The sequence below is a fragment of the Schistocerca americana genome, chromosome 7, assembly GCF_021461395.2.
Source record: "Schistocerca americana isolate TAMUIC-IGC-003095 chromosome 7, iqSchAmer2.1, whole genome shotgun sequence".
Lineage (NCBI taxonomy): Eukaryota > Metazoa > Arthropoda > Insecta > Orthoptera > Acrididae > Schistocerca > Schistocerca americana.
Window position 1 is genome coordinate 549654076 of NC_060125.1, and position 23306 is coordinate 549677381.

At 48.9% G+C, this 23306-nt stretch overlaps 1 protein-coding gene across 1 annotated transcript in view; it reads right to left on the minus strand.

The window, feature by feature from the left end:
* The window catches only part of LOC124623084 (serine/arginine repetitive matrix protein 2), a 495093-nt gene that overhangs the window by 146213 nt on the left and 325574 nt on the right, over positions 1 to 23306 (minus strand). Inside the window, exons 5-6 of the mRNA XM_047148875.1 lie at positions 18504 to 18519; positions 5907 to 6038 (exon numbers count right to left, since the gene is read on the minus strand). Coding sequence (XP_047004831.1) covers positions 5907 to 6038; positions 18504 to 18519 — 148 coding nt within the window. The remainder of the gene's footprint in view (positions 1 to 5906; positions 6039 to 18503; positions 18520 to 23306) is intronic.

Here is a 23306-nt window from a genome sequence, read left to right on the forward strand (position 1 = left end):
CCCTGTAAAGCCCAACCAGTATCAACAGACACAGAAGAGATTTGATTTCTTCCTCATTTGTTGGTTTGGCATCACGGTCTCTTGTGAAATTTGATGGCATGTGTTGTATGTAAATATTTGTACACGATGTAATCGTTCTAATTATTATATCATTTATAAATATCGAAAAACAGTCCACAGCAGTTTTCGCAGATTTTGCGATAGCTTTCACACCATGGAGGTGAATAATGTGGTCTACACTTCTAGTTCTTATGTTGCGAGTAGGACAACTTTTCATCCATTTTGTAACATTATCCCCCCCAATAAAAAAATCATGCTTGCTTTCATTATCCGATGCACTTACTAGCGGTTCCAGTTCCAGGTTGTCGTCATCCTCCGTTTTCCGTGTCACTGTGGTGAGAGAGAACTTCACAACTGTTTCCTCCTCTTCCTCTTTTCCTCCTTCAAAAGTTTCGTTTAAGACCTCTTCCAGAAGGATCCGCACTCTTTGTTGTTCTGTTTCGTAACGATCCATAGCTTTTTTAAGTGTACAGAGCGACAAAATACACTCCTGGAAATTGAAATAAGAACACCGTGAATTCATTGTCCCAGGAAGGGGAAACTTTATTGACACATTCCTGGGGTCAGATACATCACATGATCACACTGACAGAACCACAGGCACATAGACACAGGCAACAGAGCATGCACAATGTCGGCACTAGTACAGTGTATATCCACCTTTCGCAGCAATGCAGGCTGCTATTCTCCCATGGAGACGATCGTAGAGATGCTGGATGTAGTCCTGTGGAACGGCTTGCCATGCCATTTCCACCTGGCGCCTCAGTTGGACCAGCGTTCGTGCTGGACGTGCAGACCGCGTGAGACGACGCTTCATCCAGTCCCAAACATGCTCAATGGGGGACAGATCCGGAGATCTTGTTGGCCAGGGTAGTTGACTTACACCTTCTAGAGCACGTTGGGTGGCACTGGATACATGCGGACGTGCATTGTCCTGTTGGAACAGCAAGTTCCCTTGCCGGTCTAGGAATGGTAGAACGATGGGTTCGATGACGGTTTGGATGTACCGTGCACTATTCAGTGTCCCCTCGACGATCACCAGTGGTGTACGGCCAGTGTAGGAGATCGCTCCCCACACCATGATGCCGGGTGTTGGCCCTGTGTGCCTCGGTCGTATGCAGTCCTGATTGTGGCGCTCACCTGCACGGCGCCAAACACGCATACGACCATCATTGGCACCAAGGCAGAAGCGACTCTCATCGCTGAAGACGACACGTCTCCATTCGTCCCTCCATTCACGCCTGTCGCGACACCACTGGAGGCGGGCTGCACGATGTTGGGGCGTGAGCGGAAGACGGCCTAACGGTGTGCGGGACCGTAGCCCAGCTCCATGGAGACGGTTGCGAATGGTCCTCGCCGATACCCCAGGAGCAACAGTGTCCCTAATTTGCTGGGAAGTGGCAGTGCGGTCCCCTACGGCACTGCGTAGGATCCTACGGTCTTGGCGTGCATCCATGCGTCGCTGCGGTCCGGTCCCAGGTCGACGGGCACGTGCACCTTCCGCCGACCACTGGCGACAACATCGATGTACTGTGGAGACCTCACGTCCCACGTGTTGAGCAATTCGGCGGTACGTCCACCCGGCCTCCCGCATGCCCACTATACGCCCTCGCTCAAAGTCCGTCAACTGCACATACGGTTGACGTCCACGCTGTCGCGGCATGCTACCAGTGTTAAAGACTGCGATGGAGCTCCGTATTCCACGGCAAACTGGCTGACACTGACGGCGGCGGTGCACAAATGCTGCGCAGCTAGCGCCATTCGACGGCCAACACCGCGGTTCCTGGTGTGTCCGCTGTGCCGTGCGTGTGATCATTGCTTGTACAGCCCTCTCGCAGTGTCCGGAGCAAGTATGGTGGGTCTGACACACCGGTGTCAATGTGTTCTTTTTTCCATTTCCAGGAGTGTACAAGCAGTTGCTACGGAACACAACTGTGCGCTTTCTCGCAGCACTGAAACGTAAAGAATCGCGCGGGGTGCCGACAACACCCGAAGACACATTGTTGCTTGTTTTCTTGGAACTTGTAGATTCCATTGTTACTCAAAACATTCATATTACGTCCTAGAAAGGTACCAAAGAACATGACTTTATACTACTATCCATTATGTAATAATCCATCGATAGGGATGACTGGGGTGTTCTGAACACCTCGTGCGCTCAGTTCACTTTAACAGTAAATCCTAAGCTATTATAGTTATGATCAATATTCAAGTTTTATTGGGATCACCATGAAAATTTATGGAGGATGGCAGATTAAAATTACTGGGGCTTGATTCTCTGCATTACTAAAGAATTAAATAGTTTTCATAAATGATTCCCTTTATGGCCCATCTTAGGTCCACCATATTTGACACTGCTACGTCTCCTCAGCCACAAAAGCCTTCGGCTGGGTTTCGCTATGATGTTGGTTCTCGTCTGTCTCACTCGCACACTACAGCGCTTAGGCCTCAATAGACAATAGACACCTGTGAATTTCCCCATCTCGTGGTGAATCTGCGCCCTTTGTGGCACGCGGACGACAGCGTTCGTTTCACAATTCCTGTAGGATGACTCTTTCGGTCATATATTTAAATGAGAGCGCAATACTCGTTAACTTACAACCTCCATCCGCAATTGTGGACGGCCCCTGTCCGTCAGAATACGAAGTCTGCCCTCTCTTGGTTAGCTGTGGTTGTGCCCTAGAGTTTCCACCTGACAGTCACGTCACCAACAATCGACGCGGATAGCTTTAGAAAGGTCGATATGCCTCTGATGGATTTATTACTCGGGTGGCAGCCAATGACTACTCAACGTTCGCAGTCAGAGAGCTCTCCTGAACGACCTATCCTGGTGTTACTGCTTTTTTACTTACAACACATGCTCGCTTCCTCGTTTTAGAGTAGCTGGTTCGTCTCACGTAAAATCTAGTGGTCAATTCCGCAACTACGCAGGAGTTCATGGGGTGCGTTTGGCCAGATAGGGATCCTCCATTTACGGAAAGTCACGTGCCGATCCATTTCAGTCATGCTATGCACAGCATCGATGTTTCTCGGAACAACTGGCGATACCGGTTGGCCTTCACGCAATTCATCGCTGGAGAAAGCACGATTATGATCAAATTCTGAAAACCATTTGTAAAAAGTCACTTTCAGAAGGTGATTAGTGCTAGCGTAACGTAGTGATTAGAGGGACTGCTGTTTGAGTTAGATCGTTACGAAGATCATGAAAAATCTGCACTCGGAAACCTTCAAGTGGTCTATCGATTTCCACACATCTCTTCTTCTTCAAATGCTCATTGTAAACAAACTGTTCTGCCGATTTCAGACCTCCTACTCCTCCTACTGTTTTAATAAAAACGAATGACAAAGTTTAAACCAACAGCACAGTCCCTTTTCAGAAGCGACGAGTGCTGGTTGTTTATAGAAACTCCAAAACTCCAAAGGCGACCCTTGTATGTTTAACTCCGACATATATTTGTAGATAATTTCTGCCGCATTAGGCTGATTAGAAGCGGCGTTGATGTATTGTACCTCACTGTCTTAACTTATGAGAACATGTCACGTGATAGCACAGCTGTTCGAATATTCCGTACGCTCGTGTTTTGTTTATTAGGTTGCGACGTGGATCCATACCGAACGCCTTCTGGTAGTCAAAGAACACGGCATCTACTTGGGCGCCTGTATCTATTGCTTTCTGGATCTCGTGGACGAACAGAGCGAGCTGGGCTTCAAGCTATCGTTTTTTGTTTTTGTTTTTGGAATTTATGTTCATTTCTACAGAGAAGATATTTAGGCTCCAGAAATGTCAAAATATGTGTGCATAAAACATTTTTGAAAATTCTATGGTGTACTGATGTCAAATGCTTGTATATAGCTCTGTAGTTTTGTGAGTTTGTTAGATGATGCTTCTTGAAAACGGTCTTGACCTGCGCTTTTCTTCAATCATTAGGAACGCTTTACTCTCCCAGCGAACTGTGATACACTGCTATTAGAAGAGAAGCAATTTCTTTGGCGTAGTCTGTGTGGAATCGTATTGGCATCCTGTCAGGTTCAGCAACCTTTCCTCTATTGAGCGATTCCAGTTGGCTTTCTTTCCCATGGTTATTTCGTTTTTTATCTTTTGATCAACGTTGAATCATATCTTATTGCAGTTTACGCCTATTGAATGGGACTGTGTCGATACCATAGCATTACACTACGTGATGGAAATGGAAATGTCGTGTGGCTAGGGCCTCCTGTCGGGTAGACCTGTCACCTGGTGCAAGTCTTTTTTGAGTCGACGCCACTTCGGCGACTTGCGTGTCGATGGGGATGAGACGATGATGATAGAGACAACAGAAGACCCAGTCCCTGAGCGGAGAAAATCTCCGACCCAACTAGAAACCGAACCTGGGCCCCTTGGCATGACAGTCCGTCGCCCTGACCAGTTAACTATCGGGGCGCACACACTACAGGATGACATAGTTCTTTCATAGAAGGTGCAGTTGGACGGTTGCTTGTGTACTCGTGTGGTAAGCATTAGCCCTGACATGACAACAACAATTGAAACTGAACAATATGTCAATTCTGTGATTCAGACATACATATAGTAACACCACAGCAAAAGACGAGGCTGAAATATGCCTGTTTGGGTCTGAAAAAGGAGTGTGGGGAATAGATGGCGTCGATGAATTGACTTTGAGCCGAGTTCACTAGAAGGGTCACTAGAATTTTAGTCTGTCTCACATGCAGCGTCCCGCAGATAGCTCTGTATTAGGTGTTATTTTGGCTGGGGATGTTTGCAGAATACTGAGACGTGCTAGGCGTCACAAAGCTGATCAAATGGCTCTCGTGTCGAATCCACCAGTTCATCTCTGCTGCACTGTGTCCAAGCTGCAGGAAGCGTTGTTGGGGTTTGAGAAGCTGGAGCTACTTGGAAACAGACCAAGTGAAACAGAGCAAGTGATGCAGGACGATTTGATGAGTTGCACCGGAAATGAGCGAGACAGTTTTGAGCAGTGGAGTGGCTCACCTGTAGCAGCTTATCGACCAGACTGTGGTAGGCATCTGGGGGATGGAGACGTTGGAGCAACTTAGGGGAAGCTGGACACCGAAGGGTAGGTAATGCTGTCTTTGGGTCGAGATAATCTGGAGACCATAGAGACGTTGGATTGGACTGGATTGGTTCACCTGTAGCGCCTTTTGCACCTTTGACAATGGCTAGGTTGGAGCAACTTAGGATGAGACGGATTCAGTGGAACAGGTGATGCAGTGTTTGGTTTGAGACATGCTGGAGACCACCACGCACTGGTCTGAATTGGAGTGACTCTCCTGTACCACCTGCCGACCAAATTATGGTAGACGTTTTTGTGGATGGACATGTTGGGGCAACTTAGGATGGGCAGATATCACAGGACATGTAATGCAGTCTTTGGATAGAGACATGTTGGAGACCGCAGAGAGCAAGGGATTGGACTGGAGTGATTCATCTTTAGCACCAGGCCAACGAAATTGTGGTAGACACCTTTGGGGATCGAAAGGGTAGAGCATCTTAGGATGGACCATATATTACAGTATGGGCCACAGCCTCTGGGCTGAGACATGCTGGAGACCACAGAGCCAACACATCTGGGGATGGAAAAGGTGGAACAACTTACAATGGACCAGATACTAAAGGATGGGCACACACTCTTTGGATTGAGACATGCTGGAGACCACAATGATGATGGACTGGAGTGGTTCATCTTTTGCTCTATGACAACCAAATTGTGGTAGGCACGTTTGGGAATGGGAAGGTCGGAGGAAAGTAGGTTGGAGCAGATACTCCAGCCTTTGTGTCGAGACAGACTGGAGACTACCGAGGTGTTGGACTGGCTGGAGTGGCTCACCTGTAGCGCCCTGCGGACGAAGCTGTAGCAGGTCTCGTTGGGGCTGGAGAGGCTAGAGGAGCTGGGCGAGGAGCTGGGCGCCGCGGGGTCGATGGAGCGCCCCTTGTGCCGAGTCCTGCCGCGCCGCCGAGGCTGCCCCGACAGCGTGCCGACGCCGCCCCCGCCGCCCCCGCCGCCCCCGCCGCCGCCCACGCCTCCCGTCCGGCTGCAACACAGTCAGTCACCTGCACACAACAGTCACCTGCAAGCCTGCACACCACACTTCCAAGCAGTTGGTAACCTCCGAGAAAGTAAGGTTCCAGAAATGACTTGGAGCTCGTTGAATGACAGCAGCTAACAAGGGCTAGTAGTCACACCGCCTATTGCAAAATACACTACTGGCTATTAAAATTGCTACCCCACGAAGATGACGTGCTATTGACGCGAAATTTAACCGACAGGAGGAAGATGCTGTGATATGCAAATTATTAGCTTTTCAGAGCATTCACACAACGTGCTGACATAAGGAAAGTTTCCAACCGAATCCTCATACACAAACAGCAGTTGCCCGGCGTTGCGCGGTGAAACGTTATTGTGATGCCTCGTGTAAGGAAGAGAAATGCGTACCATCACGTTTACGACTTTGACAAAGGTCGGATTGTAGCCTATCGCGATTGCGGTTTACCGTATCGCGACATTGCTGCTCGCGTTGGTGGAGACCCAATGACTGATAGCAGAATATGGAATCGGTGGGTTCAGGAGGGTGATTCGGAACGCCGTGCTGGATCTCAACAGCCACGTATCATTAGCAGTCGAAATGACAGGCATCTTATCCGCATGGCTGTAACCGATCGTGAAGCCACGTCCCGATCCCTGAGTCAACAGATGGGGACGTTTGCAAGATAACAACCATCTGCACGAACAGTTCGACGACGTTTGCAGCAGCATGGACTATCAGCTCGGAGACCATGGCTGCGGTTACCATTGACGCTGTGTACTCAACGACGAACCTGGAGGCACGAATGGCAAAACGTAATTTTTTCGGGTGAATCCAGGTTCTGTTTACAGCATCATGATGATCGCATCCGTGTTTGGCGATATCGCGGTGAACGCACATTGGAAGCGTGTATTCGTCATCGCCATACTAGCGTATCACCCGGCGTGATGGTATGGGGTGCCATAGGTTACACGTCTTCCCCCATGAACCATGGACCTTGCCGTTGGTGGGGAGGCTTGCGTGCCTCAGCGATACAGATGGCCGTACCGTAGGTGCAACCACAACGGAGGGGTATCTGTTGAGAGGCCAGACAAACATGTGGTTCCTGAAGAGGGGCAGCAGCCTTTTCAGTAGTTGCAGGGGCAACAGTCTGGATGATTGACTGATCTGGCCTTGTAACATTAACCAAAACGGCCTTGCTGTGCTGGTACTGCGAACGGCTGAAAGCAAGGGGAAAGTACAGCCGTAATTTTTCCCGAGGGCATGCAGCTTTACTGTATGATTAAATGATGATGGCATCCTCTTAGGTAAAATATTCCGGAGGCAAAATAGTCCCCCATTCGGATCTCCGGACGGGGACTACTCAAGAGGACGTCGTTATCAGGAGAAAGAAAACTGGCATTCTACGGATCGGAGCGTGGAATGTCAGATCCCTTAATCGGGCAGGTAGGTTAGAAAATTTAAAAAGGGAAATGGATAGGTTAAAGTTAGATATAGTGGGAATTAGTGAAGTTCGGTGGCAGGAGGAACAAGACTTTTGGTCAGGTGATTACAGGATTATAAATACAAAATCAAATAGGGGTAATGCAGGAGTAGGTTTAATAATGAATAGGAAAATAGGAATGCGGGTAAGCTACTACAAACAGCATAGTGAACGCATTATTGTGGCCAAGATAGACACAAAGCCCATGCCTACCACAGTAGTACAAGTTTATATGCCAACTAGCTCTGCAGATGATGAAGAAATTGATGAAATGTATGACGAGATAAAAGAAATTATTCAGGTAGTGAAGGGAGACGAAAATTTAATAGTCATGGGTGACTGGAATTCGTCAGTAGGAAAAGGGAGAGAAGGAAACATAGTAGGTGAATATGGACTGGGGGGAAGAAATGAAAGAGGAAGCCGCCTTGTAGAATTTTGCACAGAGCATAATTTAATCATAGCTAACACTTGGTTCAAGAATCATAAAAGAAGGTTGTATACCTGGAAGAATCCTGGAGATACTAAAAGGTATCAGATAGATTATATAATGGTAAGTCAGAGATTTAGGAACCAGGTTTTAAATTGTAAGACATTTCCAGGGGCAGATGTGGATTCTGACCACAATCTATTGGTTATGAACTGCAGATTGAAACTGAAGAAACTGCAAAAAGGTGGGAATTTAAGGAGATGGGACCTGGATAAACTGAAAGAACCAGAGGTTGTAGAGAGTTTCAGGGAGAGCATAAGGGAACAATTGACAGGAATGGGGGAAAGAAATACAGTAGAAGAAGAATGGGTAGCTCTGAGGGATGAAGTAGTGAAGGCAGCAGAGGATCAAGTAGGTAAAAAGACGAGGGCTAATAGAAACCCTTGGGTAACAGAAGAAATATTGAATTTAATTGATGAAAGGAGAAAATATAAAAATGCAGTAAATGAAGGAGGCAAAAAGGAATACAAACGTCTCAAAAATGAGATCGACAGGAAGTGCAAAATGGCTAAGCAGGGATGGCTAGAGGACAAATGTAAGGATGTAGAGGCTTGTCTCACTAGGGGTAAGATAGATACTGCCTACAGGAAAATTAAAGAGACCTTTGGAGAGAAGAGAACCACTTGTATGAATATCAAGAGCTCAGATGGCAACCCAGTTCTAAGCAAAGAAGGGAAGGCAGAAAGGTGGAAGGAGTATATAGAGGGGTTATACAAGGGTGATGTACTCGAGGACAATATTATGGAAATGGAAGAGGATGTAGATGAAGATGAAATGGGAGATAAGTTACTCCGTGAAGAGTTTGACAGAGCACTGAAAGACCTGAGTCGAAACAAGGCCCCGAGAGTAGACAACATACCATTAGAACTACTGATGGCCTTGGGAGAGCCAGTCCTGACAAAACTCTACCATCTGGTGAGCAACATGTATGAGACAGGCGAAATACCCTCAGACTTCAAGAAGAATATAATAATTCCAATCCCAAAGAAAGCAGGTGTTGACAGATGTGAAAATTACCGAACTATCAGTTTAATAAGTCACAGCTGCAAAATACTAACGCGAATTCTTTACGGGCGAATGGAAAAACTGGTAGAAGCGGACCTCGGGGAAGGTCAGTTTGGATTCCGTAGAAATGTTGGAACACGTGAGGCAATACTAACCTTACGACTTATCTTAGAAGAAAGATTAAGAAAAGGCAAACCTACGTTTCTAGCATTTGTAGACTTAGAGAAAGCTTTTGACAACGTTAACTGGAATACTCTCTTTCAAATTCTGAAGGTGGCAGGGGTAAAATACAAGGAGCGAAAGGCTATTTACAATTTGTACAGAAACCAGATGGCAGTTATAAGAGTCGAGGGCCATGAAAGGGAAGCAGTGGTTGGGAAAGGAGTGAGACAGGGTTGTAGCCTCTCCCCGATGTTATTCAATCTGTATATTGAGCAAGCAGTAAAGGAAACAAAGGAAAAATTCGGAGTAGGTATTAAAATTCATGGAGAAGAAGTAAAAACTTTGAGGTTCGCCGATGACATTGTAATTCTGTCAGAGACAGCAAATGACTTGGAAGAGCAGTTGAACGGAATGGACAGTGTCTTGAAAGGAGGATATAAGATGAACATCAACAAAAGCAAAACGAGGATAATGGAATGTAGTCAAATTAAATCGGGTGATGCTGAGGGGATTAGATTAGGAAATGAGACACTTAAAGTAGTAAAGGAGTTTTGCTATTTAGGGAGTAAAATAACTGATGATGGTCGAAGTAGAGAGGATATAAAATGTAGACTGGCAATGGCAAGGAAATCGTTTCTGAAGAAGAGAAATTTGTTAACATCGAGTATAGATTTAAGTGTCAGGAAGTCGTTTCTGAAAGTATTTGTATGGAGTGTAGCCATGTATGGAAGTGAAACATGGACGATAACCAGTTTGGACAAGAAGAGAATAGAAGCTTTCGAAATGTGGTGCTACAGAAGAATGCTGAAGATAAGGTGGGTAGATCACATAACTAATGAGGAGGTATTGAATAGGATTGGGGAGAAGAGAAGTTTGTGGCACAACTTGACTAGAAGAAGGGATCGGCTGATAGGACATGTTTTGAGGAATCAAGGGATCACAAATTTAGCATTGGAGGGCAGCGTGGAGGGTAAAAATCGTAGAGGGAGACCAAGAGATCAATACACTAAGCAGATTCAGAAGGATGTAGGTTGCAGTAGGTACTGGGAGATGAAGAAGCTTGCGCAGGATAGAGTAGCATGGAGAGCTGCATCAAACCAGTCTCAGGACTGAAGACCACAACAACAACAACAGGTTACACGTCTCGGTCACCTGTTGTTCGCATTGACGGCACTTTGAACAGTGGACGTTACATTTCAGATGTGTTACGACCCGTGACTCTACCATTCATTCGATCCCTGCGAAACCCTATATTTCAGCAGGATAATGCACGACCGCATGTTGCAGGTCCTGTACTGGCCTTTCTGGATAAAGAAAATGTTCGATTGCTGCCCTGGCCAGCACATTCTCCAGATCTCTCACCAACTGAAAACGTCTGGTCAATGGTGGCCGAGCAACTGGCTCGTCACAATACGCGTCACTACTCTTGATGAACTGTGGTATCGTGTTGAAGCTGCATGGGCAGCTGTACCTGTACACGCGATCCAAGCTCTGTTTAGCTCAATGCCCAGGCCTATCAAGGCCGTTATTACGGCCACAGGTGGTTGTTCTGGGTACTGATTTCTCAGGATCTATGCACCCAAATTGCGTGAATATGTAATCACATGTCAGTTCTAGTATAACATATTTGTCCAATGAATACCCGTTTGTTATCTGCATTTCTTCTTGGTGTAGCTATTTTAATGACCAGTAGTGTATAAACCGACTAGCAATGAAGTTCTTTTTATTGCGTCTCTCAGCCTCGGCTCGCACAAGCAGAATATATGTGCGCATACACTGCCTAAAGAAAAAAGTGAACCACCCACAATACATGATCGGATTCCGATCTATCTTCGAACACATATATACCAGCAGCGGCCATGTAATTGATTACAGTGGCAGTTCTCTGGAAGAGGTACCAATTAGGTTCCTTTGAGAATATGATGATGTAATAGCTCCATACTTAACAGTCATACAAACGATTAGGAGACAATCTGAGCAGCTGTCTTAGGTTGTTTGTTGATGGCGCTGTCATTTACGTCTAGTAGAGTCATCAGAAGATAAAAACCAGTTGCAAAGCAATTTAGATAAGACATTATTTTGGCGCGAAAATTGGCAATTGACCCTAACGAATGAAAAGTCTGAGGTCATCCCCGTGATTTCTAAAGGGAACTTCTGTTACACGTTAAATCAATCAATTCTAAAGGCCGTAAATTCAACTAAGTATCTGGGAATTGCAATTACGAACAAATTAAACTGGAAAGAACAGATAGAAAATGTGATGGGAAAGGCGAACCAAAGACTGTGTTTTATTGGCAGAACTGTTATAAGACGCAACAGATCTGCGAAAGAGGTGTCTACACTACACTTGTGCGTCCTCCTTTGGAAACTGCTGCGCGGTATCGATTAATGGAGTGCATCGAGGAAGTTCAAAGAAGGGCAGCACCTTTTATACTGTCGAGAAACAGGGGAGAGTGTCACGGACATGATGTAGGATTTGTTGTGGACATCGATACAATAAAGGCGTTTCTCGTTGCGGAGGTATTTTGTCACGAAATTTCAATCCCCAACTTTCCCCACCAAAAAAGGGGGGAAATATTTTGCTGACGCCGACTTACACAGGGAGAAATGATTGTTACAATAAACACGGAAAGATGAAGGTGTTCTTTTTTTTCGCGCGCTATTCGCGAATGGAATAATAGAGAATTATTGTGATGGTGGTTCGACGGACCCCCTTCCTGGCACTTAGGTGTGATTTGCAGAGTAGCTATGTAGATGTAGATCAACGGCCACCAGAGCGCATTTGTTTTGCTCATGTTTAGTGCCATTACCGGTCCTGCCAGTGAACGGATTCAGACGTTGGGTAATTACTTTGATGGATACATAAATGCTGTGTACTTGCATGAGACAGTGTTGCCAGCACCTGACAGAATTTGAAAGGGACGTCATTACAGGTCTGCATTTGACGATTTGACCTGCTGGTCTGACTGCGAAATATCCAAATTTGTGGAGCATTAAGATCTGACACTGACCTGATGTTGGAATGCATGGGAACGCGGACAGGCATACTCCGCTTCAAGGTTCCGGTCGACCGCCTCTGACCACCACAAAGGAGGATCGCTGCATTGTGCACTAAGCACAACATAACTTCTTCACAGCTGCATCTAACATCCGAGAACAAGTAATGGATTACCTGCAACGTTCTGTCATTCAGCGCAAGTAGTCGGACACTACTAACAGCCTCTAAGGCGCTGCAGTCGTGGGCTGTGCGGCTGATCCCGGCGGAGGTTCGAGTCCTCCCTCGGGCATGGGTGTGTGTGTTTGTCCCTAGGATAATTTAGATTAAGTAGTGTGTAAGCTGAGGGACTGATGACCTTAGGAGTTACGTCCCATAAGATTTCACACACACACACACTAACAGCCGCCGGGCTAGCGTATTACCACTTCAGTCGTAGACTGCCAGGAACACCACAACGCAAAGAGCTGAGTTTGGAGTGGTGTCGTGACCACGAAGAATGCACTGTTGACGAACGGTGTGGGATTCTGTTAAGGGATGAATCGTGGCTCTGCACTACCCTCGATGACCATCGTAGGCGAGTATGACGCCGATATGACGCCGACCTGGCGAGAGGTCCCATCCTTCTAATGTTTGGAGGTGCCCAGCTGTGTTATTGCTAGAGTCATGATCTGGGGAGCCATCTGCTATGGCTTCAGGACATGGCCGGGAGTGACTGAGGATACTTTGACGGCACAACAGCACGTCACAGACATTATGCTTCCTTATATGTTACCCATCATGTGACAGTATGGTGGTGCAATTTTTGAACAGGACAGTGCACGTCCTCATATGACATGTGTCTCTATGTACTATCTGCGTGATGATGTAATCGAGTGCCCCATATGTACCCCAGATCTGTTCTCTATAGAACACGTGCGGCAGCAACTCAGAAGTCAGTTCTGCACCAGTGCCATTATCCAGGATATCTCGGACCAGTTACTAGAGATATCGACAGCTTGCCCCAGGAGAGGATACAGCGGCTTGATGACACCCTTTCTAACCGATCAGTGCCAGCATCCAAGCCAGAGCGGGGTGCGACGTCATACTGGCATACTGCCAAGGTCCTTACAAATTTGAAGAGATTTTGTGACAACTGAAATAAGATCATGTAAGCTTTCAATCCGCGAAGTTTCAGCTAGTTTCATTCTCTTCTTCCGTATGCGTCTGATTTTCTGTAAAATGGTGTATGTCCACAATGTGGGTGCCGCACCAGGCTAGTATCAAATGGTTCAAATGGCTCTGAGCACTATGGGACTCAACTGCTGAGGTCATTAGTCCCCTAGAACTTAGAACTAGTTAAACCTAACTAACCTAAGGACATCACAAACATCCATGCCCGAGGCAGGATTCGAACTGCGACCGTAGCGGTCTTGCGGTTCCAGACTGCAGCGCCTTTAACCGCACGGCCACTTCGGCCGGCCAGGCTAGTATCGCTAGTACGTAATGTACACATATTGTTTTACGATGACTTACTACAAAGTCGAAACTAGTCGTGATATTCATTGTATACATCGACATCTATACTCCGCAAACCATCGTGAGGTGAATGGCAGAGGGTTTCTTCCTGTTGCAGTCACGTATGGTGTCCGGGAAGAATGATCATTAGAATGCTTCTGTGTGTGTGCAGTAATTATTCTAATCTTATCCTCACGATATATGTGTGAGCGATACGTAGGGGGGTTGCAGTATATTCCTAGAGTAATCATTTAAGGCCGATTCTTGAAATTTTGTTAGTAGATTTACTCAGGATAGTTTACGTCTACCATCAAGAGTCTTCCAGTTCAGTACCTTCAGTATCTGTGTGACACTCTCCCTTGAATTGAAGAAACCTGTGACCATTCGTGCTGTCATTCTCCATATACGTTCAGTGTCTTATGTCAGGCCTATCTGATACGGGTCCCGCGCACTTAGGCAATATTGTGGGATGGGTCGGACTAGAGATTTCTAAGCAATCTCTTTTCTAGACTGATTGCACTTCCCCACTGTTCTACCAATAAACTGAAGGCTGCCACCTGCTTTACCCACTACTAAACCTATGTGATCCTTCCATTTCATATCCCTACAAAGTGTCACACCCTGGTATTTGTATGAGAAGGCCGATTACAACAGTGACTCATTGATATTATGGTCATAGGGTATTATGTTTTTCCGTTTTGTGAAGTGCACAATTTTATATTTCTGAACATTTAAAGAAAGTTACTCTAGTACCTTCCGCCACGGAAGTCGAACACGCGGCAGAACAAATGGACGTGGTAAGCCCATAGAGGGCTCCGCCTCCGCCACGTGCAGACAGCGGTTAATAGCCGCTCCCCCCGGTTTCGTATATACGAGTAGGGACCCGCTCTGCCCTAGTCCAGCCAGTCTGGTACTCGCTCTAGATTTCGTTTCTATCTCGGCGGTACTGCGTTCTGGTCGTTCCTCGATGTTGACTTTTGCCTGGCTCTGGTTCCGAGTGGATTTCGTTTGGTGTTTGGTGTTGTGGTTTCCACAAGCCTCCGTTGTTTATCTCTTCCTTGTTGCGTCGCTCATAGTCGGTCGTGGTCGGCTGTTGTCAGTTGTCGTTGGGCTGTCGTCCGACTCGTCCTGTGTTTACCCGGTGGTGCGTGCTCCACCGCCGGCGGCTTCCCCGCCTGGCGGCTCCGATCCTCAGCCCAAGGCGTTCCCGCTGTTGGTTGTGGTTACTACATTTGGCGACGAGGTAAACGGAACATAGAAGTATGGAAGAGAAATTACTCACTCTCTTAGAGCAGCAGCTCATGCGACACCAGCAGCAGCAGTTGGAGGTCTTACAGACCTCACTGCAGTTGCTCTCGGACAGAGTCAATAAGCGGGATTCCCTCTCGCCTCTTTCCCCAGGTGCCCCACTTTCAGACACGTTCCCACGTCCGCCGTCGTTCCCACCGTTCAACGACGCAAAATAGGATTGGGAAACGTACCTGCATCGTCTGAAGCAACATTTCACGACCTTTCAGGTGTCGGATGACTCTCTGCAGCGGTCGTTGTTCTTGTCTTTGGCCTCACCGGACACGTTTTTCTTGCTCCGCAAGTTGGCACCGTTGGCCGACCCCGTGGCTCTGTCCTTTCACGAGATCTGCGTGTTGATAATTAACTATTATTCCCAGCGATACCACGTGGTTGCGTGTCGCTTGGAATTCCATCAATACCACAAGCAGACGGGTCAGTCCTACCGTTCCTGGGTGACGGATTTGCAAGGCTTCAGCCGCAAATGCAACTTCACGTGCACCAATCAGCAGTGCAAAGCGTCATGTGCAGATTCGTTAATTCGGGATGTGGTCGTTCAACTGGCGCCCGATCCAGAGGTCCGCACTGCGGCGTTAAAGTTGGACAACCCCTCGTTGGAAGGCATTCTGCGTATTGCCCATTCCTTCGAAATTGCTCAAGCGGCGAACGAACGTCTCATGGCGCGGCCCCAGGTGGCAGCGGTCGAGTCCACTTCTCTCTCCACTCCTTATCGCCGTCGACGGGGCGCAGTCTCCAGAGGGCACCGCCGTCGAGATTCCTCGCTGTCTGACGTCTCTATGACGTCCGAACCGCCGGTCGCCCCTCGACGTCGGCCACGTGGCCCCCTCCCGTCGTGCGCCCAGTGCTTCTCGGCCCACACTCGAGCTGACTGTCCCCATCGCTGGAAGACCTGTTTGCTCTGTGATAAAGAGTGCCACCTTCGATCTGTCTGTCGTAGCCGATCGACCCGCCCCCGTCCCGCCCCTGCGGGCCAACAGGAGGCCGTCCATGCTTTACATGCAGTCGCCCCTCGGACCGACACATTGGCTCAAAAGTTATTCCTCACCCTACGCATCTTTAACGAGGACGACCGTTTCCAGGTCGATATGGGGGCCACAGTTTCTGTGGTCAATCTGACGACGTACGCACGTCTCGGGTCTCCAGAATTGTCCCCACCCTCTCGGAGGTTGGTCGCCTATGGCGACGGTTCCATCCCTCTCCGTGGGCAGTTTTCTGTCATGGCCATCTACAAAAACGTTCCCCGGCCTCTTACCCTATTTGTGGTGGACCACCCGTCGGCTTCGGACATTTTTGGACTAGATGCGTTTACACGATTTGGTTTTTCCATTCAAGACGAAGTGCAGTTCGTTTCAACTACGGTTCCATTTCAGGACCTAGACGATCTGTGCGCGTCCTTTTCCTCCCTGTTTTCGGCAGACCTGGGCTGCGCTTCCGATTTCCAGGCACACATCACTTTACTGCCGAACGCCCGGCCTCGCTTTTGTTGGGCTCGGCCTATTCTGGTAGCTTTGCGTGCGGCCGTCATGCAGGAACTCGATCGGCTCCAGGCTGCGGGGGTTATCGAGCCAGTACAATCGAGTACCTGGGCAACGCCCTTAGTGGTCATCAAGAAACCCAATGGATCGCTTCGTCTTTGCCGGCCGTGGTGGTCTCGCGGTTCTAGGCGCGCAGTCAGGAACCGTGCGACTGCTACGGTCGCAGGTTCGAATCCTGCCTCGGGCATGGATGTGTGTGATGTCCTTAGGTTAGTTAGGTTTAAGTAGTTCTAAGTTCTAGGGGACTGATGACTACAGTAGTTGAGTCCCATAGTGCTCAGAGCCATTTGAACCATTTTTTGCTGCGTCTTTGTGGGGATTTTGGGGCTACGGTCAACGCTCAGTCTTTGGTCAAAACTTATCCCATTCCTCGACAGGAAGACCTTCTCGCTAAACTGGCAGGTGGCGAGTACTTTTGTAAGATTGATCTGGCAGAAGCCTATCACCAATTGCCGTTGGATGAGGAATCGCAGGCCATCGTCGTCATCAACACGCCTTTCGGTTTCTATAAATACAAACGTCTTCTGTTTGGCATTTCCTCTGCGCCTGCGATTTTCCAGCGGTATCTCGAGCAACTTACGCAACCAATACCGGCTTGTGTCAATTACCTCGATGATATCTTAGTCACGGGACGCACGCGCCAGGAACATCTGGGCAACCTCCGTACCTTATTTCACGCCCTGCAGGCTGTGGGTTTGTGTTGTCGACTGGAGAAGTGCAGTTTTTTTTCAACCAGAAGTGGTGTTCAAATGGCTCTGAGCACTATGCGACTTAACTTCTGAGGTCATCAGTCGCCTAGAACTTAGAACTAATTAAACCTAACTAGCCTAAGGACATTACACACATCCATGCCCGAGGCAGGATTCGAACCTGCGACCGGAGCGGTCGCTCGGCTCCAGATTGTAGCGCCTAGAAACGCACGGCCACTCCGGCCGGCTGAAGTGGTGTACTTAGGACATTGACTCAGTAAAGATGGCATTCGCCCCTCGGGCCGCAATGTCGCAGTCATCGATGCCCTTCCCCGTCCACAAAACTTATCCGAACTCCAGGTATTTTTGGGGGAAAGTCAATTATTAGTTAAAGATCTTACCCCAAGCCGCCCACGTCGCGCATCCCCTAAATCGCCTGCGTCACAAAGGGGTGCCTTACACGTGGACTTCTGCCTGCGATCAGGCTTTCACCTGCCTGAAGACGATGCTGAAATCTGCCCCTTGCCTGACGCCTTTCTCCCCGGATCGTCCCTTGGTGGTGGCGGCCGATGCCTCAGCGTACGGGATTGGGGCAGTCCTGGCACACAGGAATGAGGATGGGTCGAAACAACCTGTGGCATATGCATCCAAGACGTTAACCCCTGAGCAAAGGAATTACTCTCAGATCGAAAAGGAGGCTCTTGCCATTATTTTTGCAGTTCAGAAATTTCTCATTTACCTGTTTGGGGCGCAGTTCACCCTCCTCACGGATCACAAGCCCCTAGTGTCGCTTTTCGGGCCCCATTCGCACCTCCCAGAACGAACGGCTCAGCGTCTTCAGCGCTGGGCGTTGTTCTTGCGTAATTACATTTACACCATCCGCTATAAGCCCACCAGTCAACACACTAATGCAGATGCCTTGTCACGTCTCCCGGCAGGACCCGATCCGGCGTTCGACCAGCAGGAAGTCCTGTGCTTCCACATCGACTCTGCCCGCCGGAAGACCCTCGATGAATTTCCTCTGACAGCCACGCAAATCGCCGCTTCCACGCGCAGGGACCCCATTCTGCGGCAAGTTCTCCGCTATGTGACCCATGGTTGCCCTCCCTACCTTACCGACGTTTGAAAACTGACTTCAGCCCGTGGCGTCATGTCTCACACAGACTTTCTGTGATGGAGGACGTCCTCCTGTTGTCCACGGACTTGGACGCCCATCGGGTGATCATCCCTCCGGACTTACGCCACCTCGTCCTGCACTTATTACACCGCGGACACTGGGGGATGTCTCGCATGAAGGCGTTGGCTCGACGACATGTCTATTGGCCAGGTATCGATGGAGACATTGAGCACCTGGTCCGTGGTTGCACGATGTGTGCGCGTCATCCGGCTAGTCCTCCACAATCTTTCGCGCCCTGGCCAGCACCCAGCCAACCCTGGTACAGTATCCATCTCGATTTTGCAGGCCCCTTCTTAGGCACCATGTGGCTCATCATCATTGGTGCCTATTCCAAATACCCATATGTGGTTCGCATAGCGTCCACCACCACTGACGCCCCCCTCACCGCCTTGGCCCAGGTGTTGGCCATTGAAGGCCATCCTCAGGTGTTGGTCACAGATAATGGGCCCCAATTCTCGGCGTCCTCGTTCCAGACCTTCTGCTCCGCTAATGGTATCATACACTCCATCTCGATTTTGCAGGCCCCTTCTTAGGCACCATGTGGCTCATCATCATTGGTGCCTATTCCAAATACCCATATGTGGTTCGCATAGCGTCCACCACCACTGACGCCCCCCTCACCGCCTTGGCCCAGGTGTTGGCCATTGAAGGCCATCCTCAGATGTTGGTCACAGATAATGGGCCCCAATTCTCGGCGTCCTCGTTCCAGACCTTCTGCTCCGCTAATGGTATCATACACATACGCTCTCCCCCCTTCCATCCATCATCCAATGGGGCGGCGGAACGCCTGGTCCGCACTTTCAAACAGCAGCTGATGAAATCAGTGGAGCCGTCGGCCACCACCTCGGCCCTCGTTTCTAAGCACCTACCGCACTACACTGGCGGCCGGTCATAGTCCTGCAGAACTCCTTCACGGGCGACAACCTCAGACCCTCCTTCACTTGCTGACACCATCCCCTTCTGGGCCCCGCTCTCGCCCCTCCAGGCGCTACACCCCGGGCATGGCCGTGTGGGCCCACTCCTATGGCAGCACACCTGCATGGACGCCCGCTACGGTGACAGCGGCTCATGGGCGGCGAGTGACGACCGTACAGACACATAGAGGGCTCGAGCGTCACCACCATAACCAACTCCGCCATCGGGACCATGCCTTGATTCCCCCCCCCCCTCACCGCCTTCCCTGCTTCCTGGTGCGGACACGTCCCTCGAGGTGGAGCCCTTCCCTTCAACCTCCATCTCCTTGCCGGCTCTGGAGACACCCCTTCCGCCTCGCCAGGGTATGGAGACGCCCACTGACCCCCTGCCCTCTGGTGACACCTTGATGGATACCGCAGACAGTCTGCCGTCCCCTCCCCCAGTGGTCCCTCCGGACGTCTCACAACCCGTGCCCTCGTTCCGCCCGCCTCGGCATCGTCCGGGGCATTTCCGCCCCTGTGCACCAATTTCGGGGGGGTGGAGGTATCTATTACCTTCCACCGCGGAAGTCGAACACTTAGCAGAACAAATGGACGTGGTCAGCCCATAGAGGGCTCCGCCTCCACGGCGGCTATTCCGCGCAGCGCCACCGCTAAGCCACGTGCAGACAGCGGCCAATAGCCGCTCCCTCCGGTTTCGTATATTGGGACCCACTCTGCCCTAGTCCAACCAGTCTGGTACTCGCTCTGTATTTCGTTTGTATCTCGGCGGTACTGCGTTCTGGTCGTTGCTCGTTGTTGACATTTGCCTGGCTCTGGTTCCGAGTGGATTTCGTTTGGTGTTTGGTGTTGTGGTTTCCACAAGCCTCCGTTGTTTATGTCTTCCTTGTTATGTCGCTCATAGTCGGTCGTGGTCGGTTGTTGTCAGTTGTCGTTGGTCTGTCGTGCGACTCGTCCTGTGTTTACCTGGTGGTGCGTGCTCCACCGCCGGCGGCTTCCCCGCCTGGCGGAACCGATCCGCAGCCCAACGCGTTCCCGCTGTTGGTTGTGGTTACTACAGTTACCAATCTCTGCAGCACGTTGAAATCTTACCAATATCTGACTGAATATTTATGCAAATTCTTTCAGACAGTACTTCATCACAAGTAACTGCGTCATCTGCGAAAAGCTTGCTTTTACAATGTTTGACTCGGTGCTCTGAAGTTCAATAAAAATGCGGCACTAACTGACTTTTTTAACATTGGAAATGTTTGTAGGTAGCGTGTCAGGAATTGAAAGTTTCGCTGTGTGGATACGTAACAAAAAGCCTAGTATTTTTAAGAACTCGTAAACTGTGATGTCTGGTCTGTAACGAATCTGATTATAGGACACAAAGCCTACCAACACAAATACGTAGGCCGTCCGCTGCGGCCGAGCGGTTCTATGCGCTTCAGTCTGGGACCGCGTGACTGCTACGGTCGCAGGTTCGAATCCTGCCTCGGGCATGGATGTGTGATGTCCTTAGGTTAGTTAGGTTTAAGTAGTTCTGAGTTCTAGGGGACTGATGACCTCAGATGTTAAGTCCTATAGTCCTCAGAGCCATTTTTGAACCACGTTTCACTATCAACAATGTTGTGCTCCAAAAGTACGTCGTCAGAAATTTCTTCCTCAGATTAAGACGGTTTGCCGTGCGGTCTAGCGCATTGCTTTCCGGGCGCTCCGCTCCGGCACGAATCCGCCCGGCGGATTAGTTCGAGGTCCGGTGTGCCGGCCAGTCTGTGGATGGATTTAAGGCAGTTTTCCATTTGCCTCGCCGAATGCGGGCTGGTTCTCCTTATGCCACCTCAGTTACACTGTGTCGGCAATTGCTGCGCAAACACTTTCCCCACATACGCGTACACCGTAATTACTCTACCACGCCAACATTGGGGTTACACTCGTCTGGAGTGAGACGTTCCCGCCGGGTCCACTGGGGACCCAACCGCACAATAACCTTAGGTTCCGTGGAGGGTGGCGGTGGGGGAGTGGACTGCTGTAGTCTGTTGTGGGTTTGTGAACCACTGAGTGCTACGGCGGGGACGAAGCCTCTCCGTCGTTTCTAGGTCCCCAGTTCCATACAATACAATACATTACAAGACCTATGTCTGGTTGTCTGGTTGTAGTAAACTTCTCTAGCCAGGAATGCCCTTTCTTGTGCCAGTTCTAGTCTGCTTTTTATATTCTCCTTTCTCAGTCCGTCATAGCTTATTCTTCAACTTAGGTAGCAGAATTCCTTAACTTCATCTATTTCGCTATAACCAATCCTGACGTCAAGTTTCTCGCTGTTCTCATTTCTGCTACTTCTAGTTACTTTCGTCTTTCTTCTATTTACTTCCACTCCATAGTCTGTAATCATTAGACTTTTCATTCCATTCAATAGATCCTGTGATTCTTTTTGACCGTCACTGTGAATAGGAATGCCATCAGCGAATCTTATTATTGGCAGCCTTTGAATTTTAATTCCACTCTTCAACCTTTCTTTTATTTCCGTCATTGCTTCTTCGATGTATAGATTGAACAATAGGGGCTAAAGACCACATTCCTTTCTGACAACCTTTCTAATCCGAACGCTTCGTTCTTAGTCTTCCCCTCTTATTGTTTACTCTTGACTTTTGTGCATGTTGTGTATTACTCGTCTTTCCCTATAGTTTACCTCTCTTTTTATCAGAATTTCGAACATGCTGCACCATTTGACATCGCGAATGCTTTCTCCAGTCAACAAATCCTATGAACATGTCTTGTTTTTTCTGCGGTTTTGCCTCCATTATCAAGCGAAACGTCAGAACTGACTCTCTGGTGCCTTCTCCTTTACTAAAGCAAAACTGGCCGTCATCTAACACATCTTCAGTTTTTTTCCATAATTCTGTATATTATTCTTGTCAGAAACTTGCATGATGACGTTTTGAGCTGATTGCGCGATAATTCTTTTACTTTCGGTTTGACGCCCATTCCTGGTTTTACTCTTCAACCAATTTCGATAGACGCTCACTGCAGTAGCCGTCCAGCTTCGCCTTATTCGAGACTCTCGTTTCCAGGCACCGAGCCATAACACACTGTCATTTTCCAAAATCACTTATGTCAATGGATTAACCCGTATGCGCCCCATAACGTTGTTACAGTGATTCCCCATTCGTCTCTGGGCCGCTTTCATAATTTCATAACAGAGTCACGTCCCCTCATATCCAGCAGCAGGCTTTGGGTCTCATTATGGGTGTTAGTCATTATCCTCTGGCTCATCAGTCTATGCAAAGGTTTTGAACATGGTGGTCTCTCAGCAACCGTATATAAGTTTCAACGGAGAAATACGACACCCAACTGGTTGCAAATAATTTTTAATACACTGACTACGTTTTGACACCCGTTTTCTGTCATGGCCATCTACAAAAACGTTCCCCGGCCTCTTACCCTATTTGTGGTGGACCACCCGTCGGCTTCGGACATTTTTGGACTAGATGCGTTTACACGGTTTGGTTTTTCCATTCAAGACGAAGTGCAATTCGATTCAACTACGGTTCCATTTCAGGACCTAGACGATCTGTGCGCGTCCTTTTCCTCCCAGTTTTCGGCAGACCTGGGCTGCGCTTCCGATTTCCAGGCACACATCACTTTACTGCCGAACGCCCGGCCTCGCTTTTGTTGGGCTCGGCCTATTCTGGTAGCTTTGCGTGCGGCCGTCATGCAGGAACTCGATCGGCTCCAGGCTGCGGGGGTTATCGAGCCAGTACAATCGAGTACCTGGGCAACGCCCTTAGTGGTCATCAAGAAACCCAATGGATCGCTTCGTCTTTGCCGGCTGTGGTGGTCTCGCGGTTCTAGGAGTGCAGTCAGGAACCGTGCGACTGCTACGGTCGCAGGTTCGAATAATGCCTCGGGCATGGATGTGTGTGATGTCCTTAGGTTAGTTAGGTTTAAGTAGTTCTAAGTTCTAGGGGAC